This window comes from Salminus brasiliensis, chromosome 14 (genome assembly GCF_030463535.1).
Source record: "Salminus brasiliensis chromosome 14, fSalBra1.hap2, whole genome shotgun sequence".
In the NCBI taxonomy this organism is placed as follows: Eukaryota; Metazoa; Chordata; class Actinopteri; order Characiformes; family Bryconidae; genus Salminus; species Salminus brasiliensis.
The window spans coordinates 27,132,488-27,145,798 of record NC_132891.1 but is presented as its reverse complement, the minus strand read 5'-3'; the positions used below and the strand labels follow the sequence as shown (position 1 = coordinate 27,145,798).

General features: G+C 35.5%; 1 protein-coding gene across 1 annotated transcript; it reads left to right on the top strand.

Moving 5' to 3' along the window:
• Window positions 1-7,163: 7,163 nt before the first annotated feature.
• On the top strand, window positions 7,164-12,613 carry dazap2 (DAZ associated protein 2). Its single transcript, XM_072696659.1, has 4 exons — window positions 7,164-7,371; window positions 8,128-8,252; window positions 8,380-8,628; window positions 9,927-12,613. The coding sequence occupies exons 1-4, from the start codon at window positions 7,359-7,361 to the stop codon at window positions 10,053-10,055; spliced, it is 516 nt and encodes a 171-aa protein (XP_072552760.1). The 5' UTR covers window positions 7,164-7,358; the 3' UTR covers window positions 10,056-12,613.
• The last annotated feature ends 698 nt before the right edge of the window (window positions 12,614-13,311 follow it).

The window sequence follows — 13,311 nt, the reverse complement described above, 5'->3', positions numbered from 1 at the left end:
ATTATAAGGGGCATTCAGAGTAGGGGTGGGCAAAATGATGTCATTGAATTATGATATACACATGGACAAAATTGTTGGTACCCCTCGGTTAATAAAAGAAAAAACCATAATGGTCACAGAAATAACTTGAATCTGACAAAAGTAATAATAAATAAAAATGCTAAGAACATTAACCAATGAAAGTCTGACATTGCTTTTCAACCATGTTTCAACAGAATTATTTAAAAAAAAATACACTCATGAAACAGGCCTGGACAGAAATTATGGTACCCTTAACTTAATATTTTGAGGCAATCGCTGCAATCAAACGATTCCAGTAACTGTCAATGAGACTGCACCTCTCAGCAGGTATTTTGGCCCACTCCTCATGAGCAAACTGCTCCAGTTGTCTCAGGTTTGAAGGGTACCTTTTCCAGACGGCATGTTTTAGAACCTTCCAAAGATGCTCAATAGGATTTAAGTCATGGCTCACAAAAGGCCACTTCAGAATAGTCCAATGTTTTCCTCTTAGCCATTCTTGGGTGTTTTCAGCTGTGTGTTTTTGGTCATCATCCTGTTGTAAGACCCATGACCTGCGACTGAGACCAAGCTTTCTGACACTGGACAGCACATTTTTCTCTAGAATCCATTGATAGTCTTGAGATTTTATTGTACCCTGCACAGATTCAAGACACCCTGTGCCAGAAGCAGCAAAGCAGCCCCAAAACATAACAGAGCCTCCTCCATGTTTCACAGTATTATAGTGTTCTTTTCTTGATATGCTTCATTTTTCTGTCTGTAAACATAGAGCTGATGTACCTTGGCAAAAAGTTCATTTTTTGTCTCATCTGTCCATAGAACATTCTCCCAGAAGCTTCGGGACTTGTCAACATGTAGTTTGGCAAATTCCAGTCTGGCTTTTTTATGATTTATGGCCATGATCTTAAATTTCTGAATAATATGTGCAACTGTAGTCACAAGAACATCAGGTTGCTTGGAGGTCTTATAATCGTTACCTTGCTTGCCTGTCTATAATTTTCTTTTTAATCTCCTGAGACAATTCTTTCCTTTGCTTCATCTGGTCCATATTGAGTGTGGTACACACCATGTCACCAAACAGCACAGTGACTACCTATAGCCCTATATATAGGCCCACTGACTGGTTACAAGATTGTAGACATCCGTGATGCTCATTAGTGGACACACCTTGATTTAACATGTCCCTTTGGTCACATTATTTTCAAGGCTACCATCATTTTGTCCAGGCCTGTTTAAAGACTTTTTAAAATAATTCTGTTGAAGCATGGTTCAAAATCAATGTTGGATTTTCATAGATTTTTTTATTTGTTATTACTTTTGTCAGATTCAAGTTATTTCTGTGACCATTGTGGGTTTTACTTTCATTAACCGAGGGGTACTAACAATTTTGTCCACGTGTGTATTTTGTTATCATGATACACAATATGGTTTTATAAGTATATAATTGATTTCATTAATCCTTAATGAACGCTGACTAACAATGTGTTTTATTACAAAGAGTGTAATTAGTCCTGTTTAATTCACTCTCCAATACTTAGCAGTCTTTATAATCTACTAGTAAATAAAAAACATTTTGCTGTAAATTTAGTGGTGCAAATCTAATGCTTCTTTTCCTGCTTTAAAAAAATTAATAATTATTATTCATCATCGAATGAATAAACAGACACTATATAATATTTTTTTATATAGGTGCGCCAACTCTGGTCTTGATGACTTTCATTGGATTTTGTGTATTCATAATTAATCCTTTAATTTAAAAAAGTAATTCCTCAGACACCTAGTTAAAGTGAGTTTTGGCTTAAGAAAAGTAGTAAAATAAAAGCTTGAATAATGTAATTATAACACATTTACTATGTCTGTTTCACTGTGTGGCATTGCCAATTGTGAGTATATTAGATAAGTATTTCACAAAGCAGGATTTTCCTCCTGTCATATTCATATAATGCATACTGTAGAATTTACAGTGCCTTGCAAAAGTATCCCCCCTTGGAGTTTTTCTTATTTTGTTGCATTCTAATCTGAAATATAATATAAATAATGAAATTTAAAATTAGTCCAAATAGAAAGTGAAATAAAAAAAATCCATCAATACAAAACGGAAAGAATATGCCAACACAACAAACCTGCCAAGAAAGAACCACCCACCTTTAATCAGAGAGGCAAGAAAGAGACCAAAGATAACCCTGAAGGAGCTGGAATTGAGAATCTGTGATATGACTTAAAGACTGTTGTACACCAATGGAACCTATCCGACTTTAAGGAGATAGAGCAGTTTTGCCTTTTGTTTTACAAAAGAATTTTTGCATTTTCAAAGTGGTACAAACCCTGAAAAAGATCAATCCCAGGTTGTCAACAAAAGGTCAATCCCAAGTCAACAAAACAGGAAGAATGGCAAGGGGGTACTTTTTTTAAGAATTGTAATTTGTGAAGTGTAACCAAAGTGTTACAAATAGATTGCTAAATCTAGGCAGGCAGTTACTCAGTTATGACTAACTGCTATGCTATAATATATTATTCTAAAATCCATTCTGGCTAAACTGGTAAAAGTGAACAATTTATGGTCACCAGATGATTTCTGTTCCAGTCATTGAGGCCTTGTTAATTTGCACAGCTTTAAAGCTTTTTCCTGCTCAAAGCAAAAAACAATAGTCATGCAGTTACACCCACGAAAGGCATGATATTTAATTGGTAAGTGTTTAATTGGTAAAAAGAACTAGAATATAAAAAAGAAATAGATATTTCCTGTGCTATTTATTAAATAAAAGTAAAGACAAAGATTGTACGAATAGTTTACAGTAGAGATGCACCGATCCGATATTAGGATTGGAAATCGGTCCCGATATTAACAAAATTAGCTGGATCGGGTATCGGATAATTAGGCCAATCCATGGAACCGATCCTTTGCAATTTTTGGTTGCTGCTTGAATGTTTGACCAAGTTACTTATTTATTCTCAGGTTCAGCTGCTAGATTTTATTTTGAATTACTGTTTATGCTAAATATTTAAAAATAAGATTGATTACTGTGGTTTGTGTGTTTGACAAAGTGAAGCTACTTATTTTTGGCTTGAGTTTTGGCTGATACATTTTATTTATATAGAAGTTTGACTCCCTATTTATTTTGAATTTGAATGCTGTGTCCCATACAATTGTTTATTTTACTGACAAATAAATAGCAATTTAGTACATTTATATAAATGTGTTAATTTGTTATATTTTGTTTTACAAAGTTAGTAAAGTAATGTTTAAGTCAATCCTGATGCCTTAGGTCTCTCCCACATGGGGAAGTATACGGTTTATTAATTCAACAATGGTATCGGATCTGTATTGGGTATTGACCGATATTCAAAGTATCGTTATCGGAACTGAAAAAGACGTATCGGTGCATCCCTAGTTTACAGCACAGGATATTTAAAAATTCTTTGTTTTGAAGGCTGTGATGTGATGTTGTCTAGTCTAATATACACAAAGCAGTATTTCTTAACCCTGGTCCTGGCACTTTTAAGTGTTTTCCCTGCTCTCAACACACCTGAACTAGGTAATTAGCTCATTAACAACCCATTATTGAGTTAAAGTATGTGTGTTAAAGCAGGAAAAGCACTAAAATGTACTGGGCAGAAACGCTGCACCAAAGTAAATTTTTTATACTACTTTGCATGTGTTCGCAATGTGTTTTATTTTTCCTTTTCTTGTCTTACTAATTACTGTCATTGCAGTTGGAGGTAAAAGTAGGTAAACCTTGCCTGTTTTTCTGCATTGGTTACTAAAAAATGTGACCTGATCATTATCTAAGTCGCAATTATAGACAAATTCAATGTAACAAACTAATGTCATACAAACAGTTGTACTGTTCATATCTTTTATCTAGCATATTGAGGAAACATCAATAGTGCAGGCAAGAAAGCATGATAACTTGTCAATACTCCTTTAGCAGCATTCACCAACATTCACCAAGCCCTTCCTTTGCTGCAGCCCTCTTCAGGTCAGCATCTTGATAAGGATAAGGTTAGGACTAACATTCTGAAACACAAATCTTTTATCTATTATTTTTCCTCCAAACATAGCGTTGTGCATTACAGGAATTTAAAAAACATCTAATGCTCTGGCACAAATTATTCTCATGAAAGCATAAGTATATTATTATTGTAATTTCTGAACTGATAAGTATATTATTATTGTAATTTCTTATTCAACTTCTGAACTGATATCTTTCTGGTACATGTACACTCTCCCTCTCTCTCTCTCTCTCTCTCTCTCTCCAACCATTTACCCCAGGAAAAAAGGGGAAGCATTTTTGCACAAAGCATTGCACTAATAACTTTACTTTACTACCTCACTGGACTCTATTTATTACACATTGCACAATTTGCACAGTACCGTCAATTATTTATTATTCTCTGGTCTGTACTGTGTTGTGTTGTCTGTCCGCACTTGTTTGTTTGTGTTGCACTTGTGTCTTGTATGCACTGTCTATGTTGCACCATGGTCCTGGAGGAACGTTGTTTCGTTTCACTGTGTACTCTGTATGTAGTTGAAATGACAATAAAACCCACTTGACTTGACTTGACTTGAATTATTGTAAAGTTGTTTGACATTGATGGAAAATGTCCAATATGTTTGACTTAACATCAAACAAGCTTAGCATGCCAAAAGTGTTGTAAGAAAAAAAATATTAAGTCAACATTTAATCATATAGTTTAATAATCATGATTATTATCTGTTATTGTTTCTTCGGCTACTCCTAGAGTAGACTAGAGTACAATTACTGACTAGTCTCTAGGTGCCTAAGAAACAATAACTGGTAATAATCATGATTATGATCATCAATATCCTGGGTTGTTCTGAGTAATGCTTGTTGCATCAAGTGTGTTAGAACATATATCATACCCTCCCTCTGAAGGGAGAGGCCCTTGTTGTGACACTTATTGATTGCTTTACAAACTGATATTCTGTTCAATCATCTTAATATACTGTATTATTACTGGCACATGTGATCTCTTCTATAGCTGTGTTAGAATGCCTATTTATTCAAGTGATTTGGCAAGGGAGGTTAATAGCGTTCATTACCTGCACAACATATTTATATCAGCATATTAAGTCAATGCCAAGTAGTTGTAGGCCAACAGCTGCCATTGGCACCCACAGATTGTGTGCAGCAACTGACAGTGAAGAATACAACCATTGCAGATAACAATTACAGATATTTATTTTAATTTTTTACCTTTTACATTTACAAAAATAATGCTGACTTATAGTTGCAACCAAAATTGTTTAATCTCTATTGCAAATTTGGTTTATTAGCTAACTTTACAAGCTGTTTGCAATTAACCGATCAAACAAGAGCCATTTAAATAGCTCAACACAGCTAATAAAAAGTGGATTCTCTAAATTCAACAAATTCAATTCAAAGTGTTCATACTGCAGTTTCAGAATTATTCAAGCCCTTCACGACAAGCGTCTTTAGTTTTTAGTAGAGCACTCTTGCTGTTATGACCATGATGCATAGCCAGACACCAATTTCTGACAGTGTTCCTGTAGAATCTTAGCCCATGTCTTATGGGCAATGCCTCCAGTTTACTCATTTTCTTGGGTTTGCATGCTACAACCACCTTTATCAAATCCCACCAAAGATTTTCTTTCAGGTTCAAGCCAGACCACTGTGACAACCACTCCTCTGAAATTAAGCCTTGGTAGAGATAGGTATGCTCCTGAGTATCGTCCTGTTGGAAGATTCAGTGACATCAAAGCTTCTGCTTCCTCACAGAAGGCATGCAATTTTCTTCCAGGATTGTCTTCCATTCATGCTTCATTGTAAACAGAATTTTCTTTTCATCACAAACTTAATTTTTTCTTTCTTCCAGAATTTTTTTAGTTTCATCGCTCCACAGAATCTCAGAACTTCTGTGGCTTATTTAAATCATTTTTAACATTTTGGAGCCAACTTTTGTGCTCTCGAGACAGTAGAGGTGTATGCCTTGGAGTTCAGGCACACCTTTAGTGTTCAGTGTGAACATTACCATGCAAACTGAAACCTCAGTGTCTGCTGCCACCACATCTTCATGCAAGACTCTCTTGACCTTGCCATATTTCTACCATGCAGTCGAACATCACAGTCAACAAACCCCTAGCCAATCCAGGTATTTGATGTGTTTTATCTAAAGCATATCTGATGCAACTAATAAATGGCCTTTAAATAGTTGCATCAGGTTGCATTATGACAACACCTAATTTACAAATATGTGCTGTTATGATTCTATTCAGGTGGTTGAATACTTCTGTGCAGTAGTCATTAAAAGTGGCATTTATTGTTGAATTTGGAGAAAACACTTGTTACATTAGTTGCGCTAAGCTGTTTCAATTGTTTTTGTTTGATTGGTTTATTGCAAACAAAGTTTGTACATTTTGCTAAAAAAACGAATTTGCAATGTGGATTGAAAACTATGATTGCAACTGTCCATTGTGCCTATATACAATCATCATGATTCATACTTTTGTTCTATTGATGTTCAGTCACATATATAAAATGTGACTATTTCTGATATATAATACACACAGTAGATCATCAATGTAGAACATTTTGCATTTTGGTTGGCACATTCATCATGACATTGTACACAATCTTAAAGTAATGATGCTTTTTTTTGATGCAAAGTTTTTTCTTTGTAAATAAGCTTCTATCTAGAAGCCCTTACTATATATGCCAGTATATAGTATACCCCAGTATAATCCTTAGATAAACTCCAGTTTTTAGACTGTGTTTATTTTGTATTAGCTAGATTATTTTTCCTCAAAATGAAACTAAAGATTCATCTAGAACATTTTATATGTCTTCTGCCCATCAGAGATTGAACCCCCTCTCAGTGCATCCGTTACCCTTTTTAAGTTTCTGAAATCAACGTTTACTGCTGTGTTTGAAAGCTGTTTTCCCAAACGCAGCTATAATGGGCTTTCTGGCAGAGCGAATGTTTCTCCTTAGTCATATTTGTGCACCAGAAGTAATATGCAGTAATTCTGCGGTTTGCCAGTTTGGCAACGTGAAAAGAAAAGACACGCATGCCCATTCGTAATGGCATCTCCTATGTCTCCTGAATCTTCAGTACAGTTTTAAGACGCGTCCCATTGCAGAGCATCGGCAACACTGTGGTACACAGGCGCCATCTTGCACCCTCCTCCTAAATGACGTAGTCGAGTTACACTGAAAGAATAGTCCGACGAAAACAAGGAAATAGCCAGGAAGCGACCAGGAACTTAGCTAGCGTATTTTTTAAACTAGCACTAGTGGTGATACAATACACCGTTTAATACGCGCTGTTTTAGGTGACTTTCTGTTTGATAACTAACGATGAACAACAAAGGTGAGTGTACGATTGCGCATGCAGTTTTTTTGCTCTTCAGTAGATAGTGGGCCGCTTGTGTAAAGGCTTCCTAGCAACTGCAATCTTCTTTGGCTAGCTAGATCGAAAAAATTAGAATTCGAAAAATTACGATTGCGAAAACGAACGCATTTTAACCCCAACATCTAGCTAGTCACCAGCGTGGCGCTAATGATAGCTATCTTTCTTCAATTGCGGATACTCTCACTAGCTAGCCAGTGCTAGCTAAAAAGCTTGTTTGCTAACGATGACGTGAATCGAAAGGTGACCTCATTAGCTAACGTGAACATGGCTAAACATAATCAAAGTCCGGACCATTTTGTTATCAATATCAGCCGTACGGTAGCTAGCTAGCTATATGATTTGGTATTTGTGTGGACGGATGGTTGACAATGCGCATATTTGCTTGCCATGTGGTATATTCTAGTGTAATGTGATGATTTATCACTCAAGAATCTAGCTAGCTAGTGCTAGCTACCTACCTAACTGTAAGAAATTAACAGTTTTAGCTAGCTAGCTATTGTTGGTCAAGTTGGCTGTTTGTAGAGACATAATGTCCATAAACTGGCGTAATGCCATTGTTCATGCTAGCTAATATCGAACAGTAAGGTTATGATCTAATTCCATCTATCCAAATCTGTGAACGGAATAGACTTTGGTTTCTTGTTACTGTTGAGCTAAAGTATTTTTAGACCTAGTCTAGTTTTACAGAAATAATGTGCGATTGTGTCTGTGCAGGTTCATATCCACAGCAAGCTGTGTATCCTCAACAGAGCACAGCACCTATATACCCTCCTGCTATGCAAGTGCCTGGCCCTCCCCAGGCACCCCCTTACTCAGATGCCCCTCCTGCCTATTCAGAGGTAATAGGACAAAATGATCAAGACTGAACCTGGCTACATGAGTATGCAGTTGTCATTTGAGACTGAGCCTAAATGTAAAACTTTCAGTACAGTATGTCTTATTGTATGTTTCTTTGTTCCATCACAGATCTACCAGCCAAGGTATATGCATCCACACCAGGCCCCTGGTCAGCTACCTCCAATGACCACTGCATACCCTGCCACTCAGATGTATGTGCCCATGCCACAGTCTGTGCCAGTTGGTGCAATGGCTCCTAATGTTCCAATGGCTTACTATCCCATGGGACCTGTGTATACTCCAGGTTCCACAGTTTTGGTAGATGGTGGATTTGATGCTGGAGCACGATTTGGCCCTGGCACCACTGCTTCCATTCCTGTGAGTATGCAAACTGAAAATATGAAACAGGTGAAAACCTATCAATTATGGATTTAAAATGGCTGCATAATTCAGTCATTAGGATATAAACAAAACCTTTCAGTGTAGCTTTTGATGTGAAACATGCTGTGAAACATTTCAGGAGAAAATTAAATTAATTTAATTTAATCTTTTAAAATCAGTTTTGAGTTACTTTGGTAGGTAAAAATGAGGTAAAAAGCCCAATTTTCACATGAGGTATTGAAATCCAATACATGCCATTGTAACTCTCAATGCAAGTCTGAGCAGCCAGATCGGAAATTAATGCACCTTATGTTAATCAAACTCTGTTTGATAAAGAGAAAGGAAATAGTGAGGGGAGGAACAGAAGGAATCATTAAAACCACAATAGCCTACCATAATAGCACAACGTCAATGCTTCAGCATCTTAGCAGAAAGCATCTAGTCCACAGAGTGGACCTGACATAAGGTAACGTTAATGTTAGTATTTTGCATAAATCAGTGTGATTGCTAGTTGAGGTGAAGGCTAGTAACGGATGTATGGAAGTTATGATTATATTTAATGGCTAGCTAAGAAAGTGAATTACCATGATTGCTAGTTATGATGTCTCTAAAGCCTGAGCTTCATTCATCTTATCTTTATGATCACATTCTCACAAACACACCCTATACACCCCTCACACATTTAACCACACACCTATAGTGATAGAATTTAGATGTCTGGGCATAGAAACAGAAAACAAAGAAATTTAATTTTCTTCCATATTATTACTCTTTTATGAAGCAAAAGTATTTCAGATTACACAGTTCCACTGCTCCAATAGGTTAATGTCTGTCTGCTCCAGAGTCTTTTTTGTTTGCAGTATTTTTCTACAGGGACTAGACAAGTTGCGCATTTGCAGCGGTGTCAGCAAAGGGTACACCTTAAACTAGCTGAATGCATTCGTTAAACATGGTGTCCACAAACGTTTATATTTTGTAGGTTTATATGTTATTTTGGATAATAACTATTGCAAGTTACATTTTAGACATTGTGACTGCTGGTTTATTACCACCACCGTAAAGATGATCAGTGCACGATTTCACATCAAAATACTTGTTTACATCCCAGTAGAGGGAACTAAAGTAAGAAAATTAATTCTCAAAGTTTCAAATCACAAGAATTTATAAATAAATTATACATTTATTTCTCTATCACATTAAATGGTCTGAATCTGTAGTCTGTTTAATTATTCATCATTAAAATATTATTTAAAAAAGGCCATAATGTTGATGTTCTTTGTTCATTCAAACGGCAGCCCCCTCCTCCTGGACATGCCCCAAATGCAGCACAGCTGGCAGCCATGCAGGGTGCAAATGTGATGATGACCCAACGCAAAAACAACTTCTTCCTGGGTGGCTCTGGCGGAGGGTACACTATCTGGTAACAGTGAAAAGGAACTTCTTGGGCCACGGAGCCTCTCCTCTGGTTCCCTCTCCCCTGGGGCAGCTTGGCTATGCCATGACACTGATACAACCTAATGGAATGTAATGTTTTAAAATCCCTTATGGTACAGTACTCCACTGTTGATAACCATTTCAGTTCGAATGCATAAAGCATTAAGGTTTGGATTCTAAAATGCTTCTAAAGCATGTTTTAAACAATTGAAAGCACTTTTCACAATTCACTGTCATGCTCATTCATTATTTCTCTTTAAATTAATGATTTTTAGTCTACGTTCATGTGTTTCTTATGCTAAATTAAGTTTTTGAATGTTTTCAGATTTTTCCTAAATTCATTTTAACATCAACAAATTTGCTACTTCTCTTCAAAACTGTCCAATCCGTGTCTGACCAAGCTTTCATGAATGTAGCTATGCACTACCCACTCTGTTTAATTTACATCTTTAATCTATTTATATGGCTTCCAGTATTGTTTAAGTTCACATTTCACCACTAAGTAGGATGTGTTTACAAACTATTATCACAGCTGAGTACTGTACCTTTTGGGCAAGAATAGGTAAATATAAATCTGGTGCCAAATTCTTCTGGGCACTGTTAATTCAACATTTACAGACAAAAAAAAAAAAGAATGCAGTTAAAAAAGAAAGCCCTCATATTTGGTTCAGAAAGTTGGTTGGCGTTTTAATCCTCCCTCCCCTTCATCCCCCCCTCATGTCGGATACCCAGAGCTGTACATAATGCAGTGTTTAATTTTAGTTTAGTGAAATGTCAGACAGTTTCATCTTCAAGTGTGGGCTTCTCACACAGTTTTCTTTATTGTTGTCCTCAAAGTTAGAATTATTTAGAGATCAGGGCTTTATCAAGACATTTTTCTTTTCAGTACTTACACATCAAGCAGGTTTTTTTTTTTCTAGTGAACATTAAATGTATAACCAAGGAGCAGGTTGTACCAAAGATCTGGACTAGAATGCACTAAAAGCTTTTGCTGTGACTTGAAAGTCATCTTCTCTCAATAATTCTGCACATGATAAATTAATAAAAGAAACATATCAAATTAGGGGACGGTGATTGTTTTGTAGGCCTATACTGCCTACTAAAGCACACCACTGCTCTGACTGTCTTTTGTAGTGGGGTGTGTTTAAAATGTATTTAGCATAATTGCATCTTGATGGTTTTGCATGCCTTTTGCACTTTTATTCAATACTATTTTGTTTTTAATAAAGATTTCATTGTTAAATTTTTAGAAATACTACAAATTAATTTATGTGCACTGTCAACCAACTCTGAAATGTTAGATTTTTTGCAACTTGTTTTTTGTACAAATGCTTTATAAATGCAAATACAGTGTCGGTCATTAAATTTTGCTGTGTGGATGGTTTTTCCGAAGGCATTTCATAATATTTTAAGTAAGGGACATTATAAAAATATTTAATGTCATTTCTGTCTGTTAGGATGATTGTCTTGTTTTTAGAGATTAATGAAATGTTTTGTTGCCTTTTATCTTTCATAGTTTACCATTTATATTGTAATATTAATTGGCATTAAAGCAGTACAAATAACTAAAAATCCATTAATATACCAGCAATTGTTTTTACATGTCAGTTTCCTGTCAAGTGGTTAAAAGCATTTGTTTCTCAAAATATTTTTAATTTCACCACTATTTAAGTGAAACCAATCATTTCCACTAAACACTAAAGTGCCCTGCATCAGTAGGGTATAACTAGATTTGTCTATAAAAACAGTTTTTCTTTACTGTAGTGCTGCACCAGGGGACAAAATATATCACAAATGTGGCCATTTTATTTGCTATCTAAAACAATTTCCATGAATGTATTTAACCTTTTGACCCAAATGTATAAGGTCAAAAGGTCATTGCAAAATGCTCCAAATGTATCAGGCATTGGGCAATGTATTAGCAACCACTCCTAAGCATAACTGTGTGGTACTTTTAGCAGCCTTAATATATTTTTGATGTTTGGTTCCTTTTACCACTGCTGTGAACATCCTGATTAGGCAAGTTTCTGTAGAATGGTGTGTTTCAAATTAAACCATTATAAATTACTTTATTGCCTTTTTTTTTTAGTTAAACTATAAAAAATAATTAACAGCTGCATTGCTGGGTATCCGACGTTCTAGTTTCAGCTCAAATTATTCCCCCCCCACATATCTTTCCATTGCTTGCATGGTTCCTTTACATCACCCGAATAAGGTGAATGAGGCTCAAGCATAAACAAATGGTTAGAGGGCAAAACAATTAGATCCATGTAATACATAGCATTATGTGAGTACTGTTAGTTCTAAGGTTAGATTTTTATGCAGTGTTCCAAGTACATCATTACACAAAACATTTAGTGTGCAGTGTAAACCTATTGGGTTTTGATGAACAGGTGGATTTCATGGATAAAAAGTAAGTTGATTGTGTTTAATATATAGTAAGCTGAAGAAGGTTGTCTATAGGTTTCTGCTGAAAATCTGCAATTAAATTTGTGCACATAACATTTTTATACTAAACCTAACAGAATAAAATTTATTTTGGAAGTCAGTGGACACACTGGAATGTGTTATTTGTTAACTTACATATGTAATGAATGCTGCATATGCTTTTCTCTAGACATTTTAAATGTGGAGACATTAAGAAGTGTCATCAAATAAATGCAAGTTTATGTAACAATAACAATGGTTTTACAATGGGGAAAAAAACAGTAGGTTGAGTGTATAGGATACAATGTGAGTGTAAAGCATGCATATTTCCTTCCTTATGACAATATAGAGCAGTACAATGGGACTGCAATACAGCTTTATAATGCCAATGTCCTTCAATGTTTAAAAAAAAAAAAAAAAATTTCAAGGAACATAAAAACCTGTTTTTCAAATAATGGCCAGCATTCACCATTTAGGGAGAACATACTACAAATACAATGTGTCTGAATAAGAGTTCACAAGAACTAAAACAGCATATAAAATACCTGGACAGGGTTTTGGGCATTCTTAGACTATGGGGTTTCAAAAAAGTATTATTTTTCCTATTAAATATTCTAAGAATTTTGCCTTGCCGTTGCATATTTTGGTGTTTACTCAAGTTTGTTTTAAATGTAGTAACAATAGCTAGATTTGTTAAAACAATACAACTTTAAAACTTTTTAATACTATGTTCCAATTCAGCAGCTGAAAGTTGGAAACAAATGTTACCAATGTCAGTGGTTTATTATGTATACTTTTTATTGGATACCCCAACCAGGC

Coding starts and splice junctions, on each gene's coding strand:
- dazap2 (XM_072696659.1), top strand. Junction 8,253..8,379: donor CCCCTCCTGCCTATTCAGAG/GTAATAGGACAA, acceptor GTTCCATCACAG/ATCTACCAGCCAAGGTATAT. Junction 8,629..9,926: donor GCACCACTGCTTCCATTCCT/GTGAGTATGCAA, acceptor TTCAAACGGCAG/CCCCCTCCTCCTGGACATGC.